At 50.6% G+C, this 14,410-nt stretch overlaps 1 protein-coding gene across 8 annotated transcripts in view; it reads left to right on the top strand.

Annotated features, from left to right (window-relative positions):
* The window catches only part of TENM2 (teneurin transmembrane protein 2), a 610,087-nt gene that overhangs the window by 410,264 nt on the left and 185,413 nt on the right, over window positions 1-14,410 (top strand). For all 8 annotated transcript variants that reach the window (XM_045185001.2, XM_045185002.2, XM_045185000.2 and 5 more), the window contains one exon: window positions 13,483-13,605. In XM_045185001.2, coding sequence (XP_045040936.2) covers window positions 13,483-13,605 — 123 coding nt within the window. The remainder of the gene's footprint in view (window positions 1-13,482; window positions 13,606-14,410) is intronic.

Genomic DNA, 14,410 nt, shown 5'->3' on the forward strand with positions numbered 1-14,410 from the left:
TGGTGGAAACCATTTAGAGTACCCCCCCCCCACACACACTCACCTTCCTCTCTCCCCAGCTGCACCTCCCAACCACGCCTTTGCGTGGCCGCCGATACCACGTGTGCCTGAGACGTGTGAGTCGGGTCAGCAGGGCTGGGGCCCCTCTGTAACACCTCACTCCAAAGGGTGGCTTCAGAAGTCAGTGCCGGGAGGCAGGAGCGAAGGAGATCAGGGGGCCCTTGCTTCTGGGCAGTGGTGTGTGGCCTCTCTGCCAAGGCACGCAACCCTTCCAGGCTCCTGCAGCTTCCTCTGTAGAATGGCTCTGGAGGAGATGCGCCTTATTTCCGTGCAAGGGTCCTGTGGTTCTGTTTCAAAATGGTAGACCCACCCCACTTTAGGAACGGGCCATCTTCTTATAACCTAGCTGCTTGAAAGAGGTTTTTCTCCAGACAATGTTATTGCCACGGAAGTGTACCTTTTACCCACAGCGCCCCTGAAAAGGAGTCTAGCCTTTGGACAGAAGACGGCACTTTTCCTGTAAGAGGCACAAGTGGTGCAGTTAAGACTCTGAGCCAGAGTCCCCAGGTTCAAAGCCCAGCTCTGCTGCTCCTGGCACAGTGACCTTGGGCACGTTATTTGATCTCTCTTACCCACAGTTTCTTCAGCTAAAACTAGGTGTAATAAAGGTACCTGTTCTAGAGATACTGTATGAAGTCATTCATATATTTAAGTTGGGTCCTGTAAAATTACTGGTATTCCACCATATTTGTTCTATAAAAAAAGGACAATTTTTGTCTAAATGTGTAAGATTCTTAGGACTTCGTCTAGCACACGGTAAGCACTTACATTGGTGTTCGCCGTCCTTATTGAAAACTGCACCGAGGGTTTGCAGCGTCTGGGGGCTGTAGGTGCTCACTGGCAGCTGGTGAATCTAGGAGCTAAGTAAAGGCTGGGGTGTGCAGGAACACACCTGTGGTTGTCTGGGCTATGGCGACCACGCTCCCTTCGGGGCTGAGCAGAGGACAGGCAGGGAGCATAAGGACTCTTGGACTCTAACAGCTCCCAGCCTCTCTGGGCATCACCCTGGCCTTACATAGGAAAGCTCCCAGCAGGATGGACTGACCCGCACGGAAGCAGCCCCTCTGAAGTGGTCTTTGTCCTCTGGCCTTGAAGAAGTGAAGAAAAACCCTCGAGGCAGAGGGTGTGGGAGGCTAGGTCTTGCCGTTTGCTTGTGTGTTGCTTTGTACAGTTAAAAATAATGAGATAAGACAGGCATGGGGAGCCATCTGCTCAGCCCGTTCCCCCATCGCTGCCAGTGTTGTCCTCTCGTAGGCCACTGCAGAGGGAAGTCCTGCAGAAGCCGGGAAGACACAGGTGTAGTGGTGGGTCTTTGGGAACAAGAAAGACAAGTGTTTGTCGGGTGTCATCTAGCAGGGGGACAGCAGGCATTCCACAGGTAGCACACACAGTGTGGCTTGGTGCGGTGTGGGGGCCGGCGTTATTTCAGTCATGATGTGTTTCTCTTAACGTAACGCCAAACCTTGTCCCTAATCCATCAAGCTTTTCATCTCAGACGTTATTTTGGGATGAGGCAAAATGGATTCCAGTGTTTCAAAGGGGAGATCGATTTTAGAATGTGGTAAGAAAATAGCACCCGTGGTTTACTGGCAGTCGTGGACGTGGTGGATGGCGACTGGTGGGAGGTTTGGGGTACATCTGCATGTTCCTGGCTCTGGCACCTAGTAACGGTGTGAGAGTGGGCAAGTTATTTAATCACTCTAAGCCTCAGTTGTCTCATCCGTAAAGTGGGAATAGTGATCCCTGCCTCTAAGGTGATTGGGGCGGGGGGAGGTAATTAAATGAGAAATGCCTTGAAAGCAGGTGGTAACTAAGAGCCTGGCACAAAGTCACAATTTGACAGGTACTGTGTATAACCGTCCCCGTTATTATCCTTAGCCTTCCTGTTATTATCCTTAGCCTGGACCCCGGAAGGCCTCAGTGAATTGCATTTTTTAAAACACAGGTTGCCGAGCCATTCTTTCATTCAGTGACTATTCCTTGGACACTGCTGTGTCCTAAACCTGGTACTTGGTTACTGGGACAAACTCAAGAAGGGGGGATGAAGACTCAGTCTCACCCCTCAAGGTGCTCCTGGCCCAAAGTTTGGGAGAGGGGGAGCCAGGGCGATCAGTAAATAATTCTCAGGGAAAGCTGTACATGCTGTAAGAGGTGTGGGTGCAAAATATCGCCCGAGCATCGCAGAGGAAATCAGCCTGCAGGAACCCCGTGGAGCCACGTGGTCTAGAAAAAGCTTTGTCCAGCGGCCACATGTGGCCACTGAGCACTGGAGACGTGGCCAGTGTGACTGAAGAACTTAATTCTCCACTTTATTTCACTGAAATGTGTCAATTTTCAAACTGAAGCAATACAAAATATTTTCTGTTTTACACACATGTATCGTTCTGGCAGGGCCACATTTCACTTCAGCCACTGAAAATTTAGCATCTGAATTGAGAGAAACTGCAAGCATCAGATACAAACCAGATTTGGAAGACTTTGTGCAAAAAAAAAAGGGGGGGGGATTATCTCAGATTATCTCAGTAATGAGTTTTATGTTGATTGCATATGGACCGGCAATATTTTGGACATACCGGGTTCAAAACGTGCTATTAAATTCATTTTTACCTATTTAATGTGGATACTAGAAAATTCTAAGTCCCATCTGAGGCTTGTGTTATAGTTTCTGTCAGGCCAGGAGCAGAATGCAAACAGCGTTGTGAGTTGAACGGTAGGGAGTTCGGAGGAGAGACCCAAGGCTGGTTGCTGGGACAGTTCTTCGGGCCAGATGGGGGGCAAAGCGTGGAGGGTCTGAGGGCACTGCTTCCCCAGGGGGCTGGCTGTTCCCAGGGCTGCAGGACGGGGCTGGCTCTGCAAGGTAGCCTCACTATGGGAACTCGGCAGATTTAACAAACTAAGAAAGAGTAAGTCTGGCCACCCTTGACGTTAGGCAGGTTGTAGAAGTGCACTGAGCCTCGTTCTCTTCACTTGCAAAATGGAGATAATCAAATACCCACCTCAGGAGTGTCTTCCATTACATTAAAGATTAAATGGAATGAGAGAACACCAGGAGGGAATATATTTAGAAATTTAAGCCTACAAGACGGAAGTAATAAAAACAAGTTGGGGAACTTTACACATGGGTTCGTCTTTCTGGAGCTCCAAACAGGCAGGTGAGAGAGAACGTCTTTCCCAGGTATTAGAGGAGATGCTGACCTCCAGCGGCAGGTGAATTGGGGTGCGCTGGGCTGCCATCTTGCACAGAATTAGGGGGGGTCAGGGAGCATGAGGGAAAGGGAGGCGGGAGGGTAATTATGAACCATGTCATATGTCTTTGTGCTGTCATCGAATGCTTCGTATGAGCCAAAATGCCACAGCAGTTACAGGCAGTCACAGCGGTGCTACCTGTTGAGAAAAATGTGCACTTTTAGCAGGCGAGAAGTGGGACTTGCGTATCACATAAAACCCCTGAAATTAGCTCTATTAAGTAAATTGTCACAAACTCAAAGTAAGTCTAATTGTGTCATTTATTTAATTGCAGATGAAAATGGGGTTCCTTTTTTATGGCTACAGGTAGCCTGCATTTCAAAAAGAAAATATCCTTTGGTTTTGCTCCAGATTCTCTTTCTCCCAGTAAAAGCTGACCATGTTGATATTAGCATATCAGAGAGCCAGGACTACTGTATTTCTGGGAATTTCATTTCCTGCTACCTGATAAGGCCCTAAGAGATAGAACTAATTTTTTTTTTTTTTAACACTCTGTTTCTTTCCATTGGAATCAAGTTTAAAGTGTTTCGGGTTAGGCCTGTGCAATCCACTTAACTAAAAACCATTTAAGAGAAAGATCCAGCTCAATTTGCTAATACAAGATTTTTGACTTGAGAGTTTAAAAAAAAAAATCCTTGAGCGAACCATGTCAAAAATTAAAAATTGAAAAGCACACTGGCAGCCTCCCTCCCTGTGTGCCTAATTTGGCTCCGCTGAACAAATGACCAAATTGAAGTGAGAATTAGACACAGGATTTGCTCAACATCTTCATTCCTTCAACTCACTCCTCCCTCCTAAAGCATTACCGAGCTCACAAGCAGGAGAGAGCACGCCCACATCAACCGTGGCCTTGCTGGTCCAGGTAGAAATAAAGAAACGGTGACTTCAGATTCTAGTTGGGAACGCACATCTGCGGTAGAAGTAATTTGTCATAAAAGCCCAATCTAATGAATTTGGGATCAGAAAGGATCATAATGCCTCTTTTGTTGACTAATTTATTAACAGGTTATTTCTGCTCATGCCCTACCTCGCAAATAGTAGTAATAAAAATCTTGAGTGAGAGAAGAAGCCTTCTCTGTGGTCCCTCATTTTCTCATTACTAAGACATCACACTATCCACAGGCTTCAGAATTCTCCGTCTTTAAGGAGGTGGCACAGGACAGTAGAGAGAACCACAGAGTCAAGAGACCAAGGTTTAATCCTGGCCCACCCAGTCTTCAGTTGTCGAGACCTTGGGCAAGTCATTTCATGTAAGTAGGGTTCAAGGTCATCCTCTGTCTAGCAAAGGTCTGGACTATATGACCTTGGAGCCCGTCTTGACTGGTTTTGCCATTCCAACGTGAGGCCGGGAAGAAGCCACAAAGGTTTCTCTGATGGAGGGTTTATGCAGATGAGGCAAGAATACACCCCCAGTCTGCACTAGTGTTGGAGTGGAGCCAACAGTTGTACTGCCAGGAACTGGGAAGGTGCAGTACTCAGGCGTCAGGTGTCACACGGCTCCGGCTCAAATCCCACCTCTACTGCTTCCTAGCTACATGTTAGTTCAGCTCTCTGAGCCACAATTTCTTCAGCTGTAAAATGCAAAAGTAACACACACATATCGTAACATGGGTGCCTGGCCCACGCTAAGGATGCAGTAGAACTTAGCCATGAGCACCATTGTTGAAATGACACCATGACCCAAGACCCAGCAGGAAGTGAGACCCTATGTGTCCCATGCTCCCAGATCCCTGCCTCCCTTACACAGACATCGCTCTGCAGATTGGTTCGAGCACCCTTCTCCCCATGGGGATATAATTACAGAGCATGTGCTGGGTCCTGCAACCAGCTTCCCCTCCTACAAGCCCTGGCAGTGTGCGCAAATTCCCTGACCCCTCTCCACCTCCTTTCTCTCGTCTGTCACATGGGAATGGTAACAGTAGCTGCCTCTGGGTTCGGTGCAAAGGGTAACTAAGGCAATGCGTATAAAGCACTGGGCACACTGCATGAGCCTGAGTCAGTACTTTGCATGTATTAGCTTTTTTTGAGCTGAGAGTGACACTTGGAGAGGCAAATAAGCTTGCGCAGGGTCACCCGCATAGTCATAGGGGATTCGAACCCTGGCGGGAATGAACCTGGCATACGTCAGGCACTCCAGGTAGGGAGGTGGCTCCTCCTTTGCCCTATTCCTAAGGCCTCCCTGCCTGGGTTGCTGATCTGGAGCCACCTGGCTGCGGCTCCAGGGTTCAAGGTGAAGGCTCGCTGGAGGCAGTTTGCTGGGGGCTGTCAGGGACTCAGGAAGGGAAGGGAGTCCAGACCCTCCTCCCTGTGTTGGCTGCAGCCTCGGGAAGGAAGAAAGTGCCCTGGGAACGGAGTGTGGCTGGTGCCCTAATTGCCACCTCCCTGCCCCCGCTCACCACTCTCCTGCGGAAGGCTATTTTCTACAGGAGAGTTCTCCCTCTTTGTTCCCGCACACATGGCACCTCTGCCGATCGATACGACATCTTATCCTCAGAAACATTCACAATGTCTGCTTCCTGGGCTTGTGGGGCTCCCTGCCGCATGCTGCCTGCGATGCCCTTCCTTTGTAGTTGGGGGTCTTGTGGATCGGCCCCCTCTGTAACAGGCTTTGGGTTGCAGTTCTTAAAGAAAAACATCGTTTGGGCCGTCAAGGCTGAATGACAAGCTTCGGGGGTGGAGGTGGAGAAAGGTGCATTGAGGTGTCTGTGTATGGATTGTGGGGATGTGTTTTGCTATCACAAAAGCTCTTAAAATACCCGACCATGATTTATTTGCTGAATAAAGCCTCCCGATATTATCATTCTCTAAAGGTGTTTTGATCACATGGGTCCTTTCTTGGAGAAAGAAAGGCTTTTATTTTATTTCTTTCCTGGGAAAAGCAGGATGGGAGCAGGGTAGTTTTGGCGGTGACTGATAGCCTGCGCGGCGAACGGCTCCAGGCTCGTGTTGATGTGCCCAAGGATGGGCTGGCTCAGTGGACCAGGGGACACAGGGCCGGCATGGCCAGTCCTCCCAACTCCAGTCCAGGGGACCCGGCACAGGGACAGAAAGTGGCTGTGAGCACGTGTCTGTCTCGCCTATCGATCTGCCTGGTGATGCTGAGAGCTGGGGGGGGGGGGCTTGTCAGAGGGCACCTGAGCTCACAAGGCACCGCGCATCCAGTGTCAGCTGTGGCCACCTGCAGTGCGTCCACGGGGACGTCAGGGGCAGGGAGGACCCCAGCTGGGGGCTCCATACATCCTGAAGCTGCAAGGAGCCCCATTTTTCCCCTCCAAACACAGAAATTGATTAATTCCGTACCACTTCCTACTTGCTGTACTCTCCTGAGCCCGTTGTGACAATAGATTAATGCACTGGTCCCTCCGTGTGGATTCTTCTTGTCTCGAGAACATGCTGCTCCCTGGACCCAGAGCTGCCTCGTGCAACTGTCACCTCATTCCCATGGCACACCCGCAGGAGGGGGCAGAAAGCCTCCCTGCATTTGCAAGGGACTGGGTGTGGGTGGCACAGACAGAATCCCCCAGGTGACCGTTTTAGCCCCGTGGCTGCAGGGTACAGGAGTGCAGGTAGAGGTATGAGTGCAGGTGCATTTCTCCAAAGCCCCCCTCTTCTCCAGTGGTCCTGCCAGGATTCTGGAACCATCTGTGACTCCTCCTTCCTCTTCTGTGTAAATTCCTGCACCATAGGCTTTGCAACCATTTTGGGAGATGCAGGCTGGACGTTGGACGTAGGCAAGTCAGTGTGCAGAGCCTTCTTGGACAATGGGCACACGTACCCCATTGCTGGCAAAGGGGCTTGTGCGTGTAACTTCCCTGCAGCGCCTGATAATCCACTCTACTTAGTGTGTGATAATAATACAGTGGGAGGGAAACAAGAGAATCACTTCACCAAGGCAGTTTGGGAAGGATTTTTTTAAACTCCTTTAAGTTTTCAATTTTGTAAACACCTTTGAGGCTTAAGACATTTCCAAGAATGTCATCCTTCATGGTGGTGTTGTGTCTCTTCTTTTAAGCAGGTCACTTTGGCACTGGCAGCATCCCTCAAAAGGGTTCTGTTAGCGTGTGGTGGTGGCCCCTCCTCTCTGAGGAAGAAGAACCCCCAAATGTTGTTAGTCAGCCTGGCTGTGGACTGACGTCACCAGACAGATTCATTTCCTATGGGCGGGGCGATTCCTTCCAGTGGGACTGCAGACTGGGCGTATTTACAGGGGCCTGGGGACCGCTCACAGGGAGGGGTGTGTGTTCCTGAGCGAGCCTTGACAGCGGTTCGTAAGGATTCCGTCGCCCCCTGCCCGGGGCAGTGTTGCTCGGGTGTGGTTGACAGTGAGGACCCCAATGAGTCACTGCAGGAGCAGCGGATGGTGGGGGCCGTTGGCAGCTCTGCCGTCACCAGTCTAGGTCTGAAGCCCAGATTTTGCACCTCCAGGCTCTATGATCCTGGGCAAGTCACTTAAGCTCCCTAAGCCTCGATTGCCTTACACAGAAGACGTAGGTGACGTTTCCACCTCACGGGGCGGGGATGGGGATAAATGAGCTTTCGTCCTCTCGAGAACCCTCCGGGGCCATCGCATCTCACGCCAGGAGAAGCCTCTCACTCTGCACCAACCTTGAATGCTCTTCCCCAGACGTCAGCTTGAATCGCTTTCTCACTTCCTTTAGGCCTTGATCACAGACGGCGTCCTTGGCCAGTCCTCATTTAGACAGAAGAACTTCTCCTTCCATCCCCCACACCGTGGAATGCCCTGACCCTGTCCTCTCTCCACCTGTCACTCACCTGGTTAGTTTCTAGGTCTCCCACTTGAATGTACCTTCTAACAGCTTTATTCTGGGTGCCAAGGACACAGCTAACATACAGTAGGTGCTCAATGAATACTTGCTGAATGATAAAAAAAAACACACACACAAATAAATTAACCTAATTAGCCCAATACCTGGCACATTGCCAAAATAAATGTTAATTGTCCCCATGCTGTTGGGTAGCTTCACGGGTGTGTTTATTTTCACTCCTGCTTGCAAAAGTGCCTTTGCAGGTGGCCTGTGCAGGTGGAGGGTGAGCGCTTGTGTGTGCGGGCCCTGATTATCCCACTGGGGTCCTCATCTCTACATAGTGGCGCTTTCGGAATTGGCTACGTTTCCCAGAGGAGCCTGACATTGTTGACTAAATTGGCTGATGCGGGAGCAGGGAGACCGACCCTGACCTTTCCCATCATCTGATCTGGTCTCTGCAGGGGCTCTGCCCCCATCTCTAAGGCCCTGATGAATCTAACCATGCTGAGCCACTACACCCAGCAGACGTGACTCCCCCACTCCCTGAACTCCACTCGCCCAAAGGCTCTCATTTCCAAAGGGAAAGCCCGGGGTCTTCCTCAGGTTGTGGGTCAACAAGCCTGATCTTTGACAATACCGTCTGCTCCCCGGGGCCTTCTCAGCCAACCCAGAGCCTCCATGGCCCCCACTTCACTGTCTTCAATAAACAGGGGACTGAGCAGCTCCCTGGGAAACGTGGCCAACGAATTGACCAACTCCCTTGTCGGGTTGATCATCTGCCAGCCAACAAAGGTGGGAGCTCCTAAGTGGCACCCAGCCGGGCTCACCTGCACCCCAAACTGCTGTTTCAGGCAGCTCCTGTTCCAAGCTGCCGCTTTTCAAGGCCTGGAATCTCCTATCCTGGTGGTGGTTGGGGAATTTTGTTACCTGCACCCAAACCCTTTCCCGTTCTTCTGCTTGTGCTCCTTCTGAGTATTTCTTTTGGAAATACTGATACCAAAAAACCAGGCAACTTCACTTGGAAACTGTCACCCTAACTCCAGGTAGGCCTGTTTCTTACTTGCGCCGCAGCCTGGGTTCCACATGTGGCCTGTCCATCCTGCCTCAGTCTGCTCGCAGCACTCCGCGAATGTTGTCTCCAATTAGCCAGAGGGAGACTTTCGGAGTTTGGCTGCCTCCTCTGTTTGCTGTGGCTGATTTCCCAGCTGCCACCTGGATTCCACGAGCTTCCACTTGGATCCTTTCCCTGTTCCATCCTCACTGACCCATGGAGCCCCAGTGTTCTGTCCAAGGGTCCCTCTGGAGCGGAGCCTGTCACATCATGATAAATTGTGCATTTTGGCTGCCAGCAGGGGTGAGAAGCATCAGGGAAAGGGCCTCCCAAACTCATTTCACTTCTGACCCTAAGATGGTCTGAACAGCACCTTCTGGGACGAGCTGCTGGTGCATTTGTGTGGGAGTGGGAGCGGGGCCCACCCGCTTGCATCCAGGATGTCTTATTACATAAGTTTTACATCAATGAGGCCAGCGTTCACCCAAAGTCCTGAGATAAAGAAGCAGTAACTCTGGCTCCTCTGAGGCTCCTCAGCTTTCTAAATCTGATTCTGAGAGTGGATCACAATCGGAAATACCATGACATAATGTTTGAAGAGTTATTTGTTGTTTTTGTTCATAGAACCAAACGTTGTATATATTGCCCTCAATATATCCTAACTCTTTCCGACTGGGTTTTGGAAAGGATTCGCACCCTGTAAATAAATAGCTTCAAGGAATGCATGGCAACCTGGTGCATGAAAATGGAATTTCTCACTTTCCCTAGAAGTGAAAGTATCAGTCTAGATAGTCTCGGGGATGCTGCTGTAACAAACAGCACCAAACTCTCCATGGCTTGCAATGGTTCCAGTGTATTTCTTCACTCATTCTGTTATTGTATCACTGGTCAGCCATGGCTCCAAGCCACGGTCTCTTCTTCACTCAAGACCCAAGCTGACGGTGTGGAAGAGGAAAAGAAGCGTGAGACGTGCGTGCTGCCTGGTCATAGGCCCACATCTGAATTCAACAAGATGAAAAAATAGTGCCCTATCAGGAAGGGGTACTGAACATAGAAAACAGTCACTCATCAACCCCAGAGATTGTCACAAGTTGCAACAAAGAGACTAGGTTTGCTGAGATCCTGTTGCGACCCAGAATTTGTAACCCGATCACTAGGACATACGAAGAAGTCAGCTTCCTCCCACTGTAATAATCCTCCTTCGATTCCAGACTCCCCCTGTGATCACGTTTCACAGCCCCCATTTCCTCACCCATGAGAAGGGGATTATTATTCGAGGTGCCCACCTCGAATGTAAGCCAGGAGTCTCGGTTAGGCTAACGTCTGTAGAAAGTTCCCCAGAGCTGGCCATGCAAGGGCTTCAAGGACCACGTGTATTGATGCAAATAATCAAAACAGCATCTCTTTGTAGGCGCATCCATATTGCTGCCAGCAGTTTATCATTCCATCCTTCACACTTCTGTGTTACACAGTTTCTGTTTAGAAGAGCATAATGTCCTACAATCCCACCCCTCCATCTTTCCCCACGTGGCACTGCCTATTCTCATAAACACAGGGGGGGCACCTTCTACATCTGAGGCACTCTGCGGGACCTGCTGGGGGACAGATAGGTGGTTAACCTGCCTCTGTCTCCAGGCAGCGGTGATCCCCCCTGCAAAGGGAAACCTTTACAGAACACAAAGGGAGAGTTTGGCTGGCTGACTGATTTCTCAGCCTCCACCACAGGACAGATCAGGAGCAAAATAAGGAGCAGAGGTCTCCTTAGTCCAGAAACTCGCTCACTTTGCAGCACCCCCATCCTGGGTCTCTCTCCTGAGGGCCCTTCAGCCCGTCTACACAGGCCAGAAAGAGACTCTCGTTTTCTTACTCAAGAAAAAGAGAAGGAATCTCTGATCCAGGGGGAAACAAGTGTAAACAAAAGCCTATTCCAGGCTCTGCTCCTCCCCCTAAGAAAGAAGAGAAGGTGGTTATTCCCCTGCTATAATTCTCACTTATTTACTGAACATTCGGTCAAACAACAGAAAATATGCCCAAACTTGAGTTTCATCTTTGCCGCGTTGCTTCGCTGGGAGGGCGGAGCCGGTGCTCAGCAGGTGGCGTTTCCCCTTCTCCCAGTTCCCTCTCACCTTCTCCTCTTTTCTTTCCACTTCTGGGAGTTGCCTGAGAAGCTACTCGCTTCCTCTTACCCTAACCCCTCTCACCCCATCTAGAGTTGGCTTGTTTTCACAGTACTTTTAAACAAATAAAAGAGATTCTGTGGAGCCCAAAACAAAGAGGGAGGGAACCTTTGAGAGCAGAGAGAACACTGTCTCACAAATGCTGAGCTTACATGCAGGAGGGTTTGGGTGTTGTTTGCTTGTGGTGTGCTCCCAGAGCCGAGGGGACAGTGCATTCTGCCTGGGATGACAAGATAGAGGCCCGTGAGAGGGAGTGATTTTGACCAGGGTCTTCATACCGATGGGGCGCTGGGGAGGTGATCTTCTGTGCCCGATGGAACCACCACATCCTTTTACCGATGGGAAACTCAGAGCTTTGTGAGGCCTCGGCCGCAGCCGCACCTGCAATACCTGTCCGAGTCTGTCTCAAAACACAGAACCCCACCCCCCAAAGAACCTCACCTCAGTCCAAGTTCAGATAACCCCATCATAACACTTTTTAAAAATCATTTTAAAATAGCTAATTCTTTGGTTCCCTTCCCCTGGTAAATACACATCAGAGGCTGTCGTTACCTTGAAGCAACATTCCGTTCTCATTTCGTGACCTCTGTACAGGGAAAATACGTCATTATTCAAGGCAGTCGCATGTAGTGTCTCTTCAAATAAGTGACCTCCATGCAACGGCTAAACTGCAGAGGAAAGTCAGGTGGCACCTTGACAGAAAGTATACAGTGAACGTCACTCATTCTTATTAGTGTTCATCTTCTCCAAGGGTGGCATCAGTGGGCCTTGCCCTTCCGAGTCATGTCTGGAAACAGCACAGCGTTCGGAGCTGGGATTGTCTGGAAGGGAAAAGCCAGCACCCACGCGGGGACACCTTGCCACCTTCATCCGCAGCCATCAATCTGAGCTGCATTGTCTCAGGACAGGTTTTTAACCTGAACGGAACGCGGCCGACCTGAAGCAGTGGCAAGCATGCAGAATTAATTGCTGTGTGAACAGTTTCCTAAGCATTGTTAATTGTGTTTCCCGTGGTTAATTGTTTCTCCCATCCCCGCACCGTCCCTGTCAACGGTCCTCGCTCCCCCGCCGTGGCGCTGGACACATAGCAACCGCCGTCAGCCTGTGTCCAGCAGAAATGCCAGACAGACTTGGCGTGATTATTGTTGGAAGGGGAAATATGTAGGGAAATGAACTCCTTCTCGATTTGCAAATGAAGCATTTCTCAGTTGGGGGCTTGGGAAGAACGCAGGTTGCTTGGGTGTCGCCTTCTGTTGCATGGGGTCAAACAGGCTCCGAGAGTGACAGAGATGGGGGGGTGTTGAGTTTGCTAATCTAACTGGGAAGTGGGGAGTTGGGGCAGGTGGAGGAGGACCAGACGGAAGTTTGCGTTGGGGGGTTTGGGGCATACAAGGCAGCAAAGCAGCAGGGCGTGGATGCGCTTGTCTCCTGAGCAAAGAGGCAAGGCCGTGCCTCCGCACCATCTCCCCCTGCATTGCGTACCAGTGTGTGATTTTTTCCACGGGGTGGGGGAGTAAAGAGAAGGGAGGGATTGTGATATTTTCAGAAAAGGACCCCATTCCACCCCCACGCCCAAGCTGTTTCCATCATGGGCTGTAAAGTACTCACGTACCATGAATAGGGGTGGAAATGAAAAACATTTTTAAAATTTGAAATAGTGGCGAGGGGCTTCATGGCGTTTCCGTGCAGGTCTCGGGAGACCAGCAGGCTTGGCCCACGTCAGAAGCCTCGTCTTAGAACTGACTGACATTTTGGGTAGTTCGGGGGAACTCCTGGCCAGTGTCCCTGGGCTGCCAGTCCAAGCACAACCACACCCTGAGGCAGGAAAGCCTGGGCATGGGGTGCAGTACCCTGTATGGTGGTTCCAAAGGGGCACTTCCCTCTCCATGGTGGCGCCACTTGGAAGGTCTGGGCTGGTGCCCCCTTTGTCCTCTGCCTACCGTGGGGACCCTCACCACCTCCCCTCCCCCAGGCTGTGAACCGCAGCAGGAGAGGAGACCTAACCGCCCAGAGCTGCCTTTTTCTGTATTTAGCTGTTATTCCCTGTGGCCTGGGGCCCGGGCACTTTTGAACAGCAGCTTCCTTAAAAGGCAATGGTTTGGAAGAGACACCTGGCCCTCCCCCTGGCATTTGCATTGCTGAATGATCTATTCACATTTTCATGACTTTGTCTCTCCCGCAGCCATGCATCTGCTCGGACTCAATTGGCAGCTCCAGCCGGCAGATGGACACACCTTCAACAATGGCATTAGGACGGGCTTACCAGGAAACGATGATGTGGCAACGATGCCATCTGGAGGCAAAGGTGAGGTTACAGCTGCTGCTTGCTCCCTCGAGCTCCCTGGAAAATGCAGCAGTCTCGCCAGCTGGTTCAGGTTTTTTAATCCAAATCTTGGAAGGTATGCAAAAAGGGAAAGAAAGAAGGGAAGGGGGGGTCGCCTTTCCTAAGTACCCCCGTTAGAAGCTGTTTGCTGTTCCTGTCTGTTAGCTCTGTTTGGCTGCGGCCCGGAGCTGGCGTGGTGCCTGCTCTGAACGACATGCATACCTATGCTATCCGCAGCACCTGGCGGGCTCTGGAGCTGCTTGAAAGCATCCCAAGGCCTGGGCAGAAGCCGCAGCACCAGCAGCAGCTGGAGAAAGTCCTTCCTGGTGGAGGAAGTCCAGAGCGGAGAGAGGCCTTTCCTTTGGGGAGAGGCAGCCTCCCCAGGGAGGAAGCCCCATCAGGCACAGCTTGAAAGATAAGGAAGCTCAGAGCGGTTGGGCTTTAGGAGAGAATAGAAAGCGATTTTGACAACTGAGGAACAAAGCTTCTCTTCTAAGTACAGTGAAGGGGACAATGGGAGTATTTATGGAAGCAATCAGGCAACAGTATCCTTGCTGGGAAAAACGGTGCTAACAAGGGGCTAAGAAGGAGGAGAGCAAACAGAACCATGGGGAGGTAGGGACTTTCGGGACAAACCAAAATCATTATTCTTGCACCATCTTTTTTTTTTTTTTTTTTGAGCTGTTTAGCCCTTCATTAGCAGCTAAAATAGAAGGTATCAGCTGTGCAACATGGGTGGAAATGGACTAACAGGACATTTATGACATTCTAATACAGATCACTTATA

Source organism: Desmodus rotundus, chromosome 6 (assembly GCF_022682495.2).
Source record: "Desmodus rotundus isolate HL8 chromosome 6, HLdesRot8A.1, whole genome shotgun sequence".
NCBI lineage: Eukaryota > Metazoa > Chordata > Mammalia > Chiroptera > Phyllostomidae > Desmodus > Desmodus rotundus.